Raw genomic sequence first — 2,947 nt, forward strand, 5'->3', positions numbered from 1 at the left:
AAATTGTTTTTAATGATAACTATATAGATATACACGTATTGTCATGGTTTCAAAGTGTATTTAAAGCAGGTCTGGCTGCAGCTGGATGCCATACAACTGTTAATAGCCAAGTGTATGATGATCTACGTCATGATTCTATGTTGCTGATTAAATAAAATCATATGGTAATGACAGTGTATGCATGTCTGAGCTAAGCGTACGACTATCTGACAACGTATGCTGATCTGACAGAACACCGTGAGTTCGTGTTAAGCGTATGACGATCTGACCTGACAGAACACCCGTTCTTTGTTCTTGTAATGCTCTGTGTACCCATCATCATTATTTAATTTAATTATGTACGTTGATATTTAAATTAACAAATAACTAAAACACAAGAATGAAAGAGCACGCAGAGCATGCACATTGCTATTGATTGTTTTTGTTCAAAGTGGCAGCTGTAATGTCTGCCATGCTGTCAGACTACCTGGCTTCATGTACTGGGATAGAGAGAGAAAACAGTCACGGTGAGCGCCTTCTGCTTGGTTACTTCTTGCTTGTTGCTCCTTGGTCAGTGTTCATAGTTGAGCCTTATTTACCTTCAGGGCATTGCCTCAATTGCTATGTTTAATGGTGCAGACAGTGGAGGTTTCTTACAAGAGCAATATGGGCAAATGCCCAGGGTGTTATGTTTTTAGGGATGGCACGAGACCATCACACATTGTAGCACAGAAATTGAATATTTAATAGTGGTAAAATGTATTAAGTATTTAATATCTAGGTGTTTTTACGGGAATATGGATCTTTCAGATTATTTTGAAAAGCAATTTTGATCATATTTTACATTTTATTGTGTCATGTAGCGCGGGCCGCTGGTCTTGGTCTTGACTCGGTCTCGACTCCCCTCGGTCTTGGTCTTGACTTGGTCTCGGACCCCAAAAGTCTTGGTCTTGTCTCGGTCTCGATACACTCTGGTCTTGGTCTTGTCTTGGTCTCGGGTTGGGTGGTCTTGAACACAATACTGCTAAACCGTCTCTGTGTGGGTTATTCTATATGAATCTGTGTGGTATCAACTTCACTTTTGCACTGAATTACTGAAATGAATCCCACTTTCCATGACAATCTAAGTTTAATATGGATCAATTTAGAGATTTCTTTTCCAGCAAAGTTCTTTTTTCCTTAATTATTAAAAAATAAACATACTTCTGTTTTTGTTTTTGAATTAATACTCTTCTCCAGGTTATGGTTTGTTTCTTACCCATACAACTGGCAGCTTCTCTGATTTCCCTCAGTTTCAGTAAAATGGAGGACTTCATTTCTGGTGCATTTGAATGATGAATACAAACCATAACATGGACTCTGTCGTTTAGAGATGGGGACGAGTTGTAGTCAGAATCCCCATTAGACAGTGGAGCCAGAGGATTGAACTGTAACATGTAAAAAAATGGTAATTTATGTATCTAAGGATTTGACAGATAAATTAAGCTTTTATTGTTTTGCTGACAATGTTACTTGTAGTTGGAGGCAATAAGAACTTTTAGCTAAATATACCTCGTATCCCTCCTTTACGTGCCCCATCATAGCCAGCTTGATGTCGTGTGTGTGGATTCCTCTTCCATATCCTTCCTCCAGGCCCATGGTGTCATTGAGCACAAGGCAGTAATAGTTTCCTTTGCCTCCTTTCCGGATCCAATGAGCTGAATACTGACAGTTTCTACTGACGTTTCTCCCTAGCTCCTTATTTCAAGCATTATTTTATGTGACAAATAACAAATGATCAAACATCTTGTGTTATTAGATATAATGCAACACTTACATCAACTAGTTTAGGGCAGGTGTCTCTGAACATTTTTAAGAGTTAAGGGGCTTCCAGCTCATTGGAGATGGTTTTAAAATATGTACTGACTTTAATTTTAGGTTTAAATATTTGAAACCGTTTCTGTGTTTCCCTCTAGGCCAGGATCCTTAAGGGAAAAAGATCTTTTAAATCTCAGCAGATGTGTTTCCAGTGACCTTAAAATTGCACAGATATGAATTACGACAATAAATTTACTTAATGGGAACATGCTGATTTCAAAAGGCAATTTTTTTGCAAAAAAAAAAAGTTTTTTGTGCTAGGATGAGATGGTTTTTCGTCTGTATTGAAATTAATACAGACATCATAAAACTTTGTTGCAAGATTAACAATCGGATGTTATTCCAGATTATTTGGATCCTGGCGCGGTTTGTTTTTAATGACTTATGAAGTCAGCAAACTTAGTCATGTGATTTTAAGTGTTTTTCTTATTTAATCGAAACACTGCAATTGTGAAATTGTGGTTTTTGAGACAATAGCAGAACATTAGCAAATGACGGTTTTCTGTTTACACAATTACATTACAAGGGTCGGAGGAAACTTTCAGGATACTATTCACACTAAGTAATTTCTCAAAATGAAGAATAAATATACTTTAAACAAAAGTACACAAGACACAAAAGCCAGAGTTTATGTTCATGTCAGTCTTTCTGTTTATACACAAGTTTTGTTATTTTATTTTCTATCTTCTGAGCCATTTAAGAGGCCAAATGAAAACACAGTAAACTGTAGATATTGTCACTGAAAATACTTGACCTTGTTCAAATATATATACACTGTTGACTGTAAGTTTTAGTTCCATGAGTTTTACATTGATTGGAAGAGTATCAATTTTGCCTGAATTTGATGTTTTGTAATTATGTTATGTAGGTATTATTGGGGCCTGCCCATAGCAATTCAAGTAAGAGCTGCTCTTACTTGAATAAAATCTCTGGGCGTTTTCCCAACCTCTCCCTGATTTCAAATTTCAGCACCTTATTGTTGCCAAGTTGCTGAGTCATGTGGCTCTGCAAAGTAACCCGTTATGCAGTAAACGCCCTGATAATGATAATTGGGCTTCCTGTAAACCAGGTGACTGACATGAATCCATGAGTGAAAGTGAAAGATTTCTTT

General features: G+C 36.9%; 1 protein-coding gene across 1 annotated transcript in view; it reads right to left on the reverse strand.

Moving 5' to 3' along the window:
• LOC106964880 (interferon-induced protein 44-like) overlaps window positions 1–1,684 on the reverse strand; it is a 6,852-nt gene extending 5,168 nt beyond the window's left edge. The window contains exons 1-2 of the mRNA XM_015060642.1: window positions 1,531–1,684; window positions 1,238–1,406 (exon numbers count right to left, since the gene is read on the reverse strand). Coding sequence (XP_014916128.1) covers window positions 1,238–1,406; window positions 1,531–1,617 — 256 coding nt within the window. The 5' untranslated portion in view covers window positions 1,618–1,684. The remainder of the gene's footprint in view (window positions 1–1,237; window positions 1,407–1,530) is intronic.
• Window positions 1,685–2,947: the final 1,263 nt, after the last annotated feature.

This window comes from Poecilia latipinna, unplaced genomic scaffold, assembly GCF_001443285.1.
Source record: "Poecilia latipinna isolate Pla-1442-1.1 unplaced genomic scaffold, P_latipinna-1.0 Scaffold1733, whole genome shotgun sequence".
Taxonomy (NCBI): domain Eukaryota; kingdom Metazoa; phylum Chordata; class Actinopteri; order Cyprinodontiformes; family Poeciliidae; genus Poecilia; species Poecilia latipinna.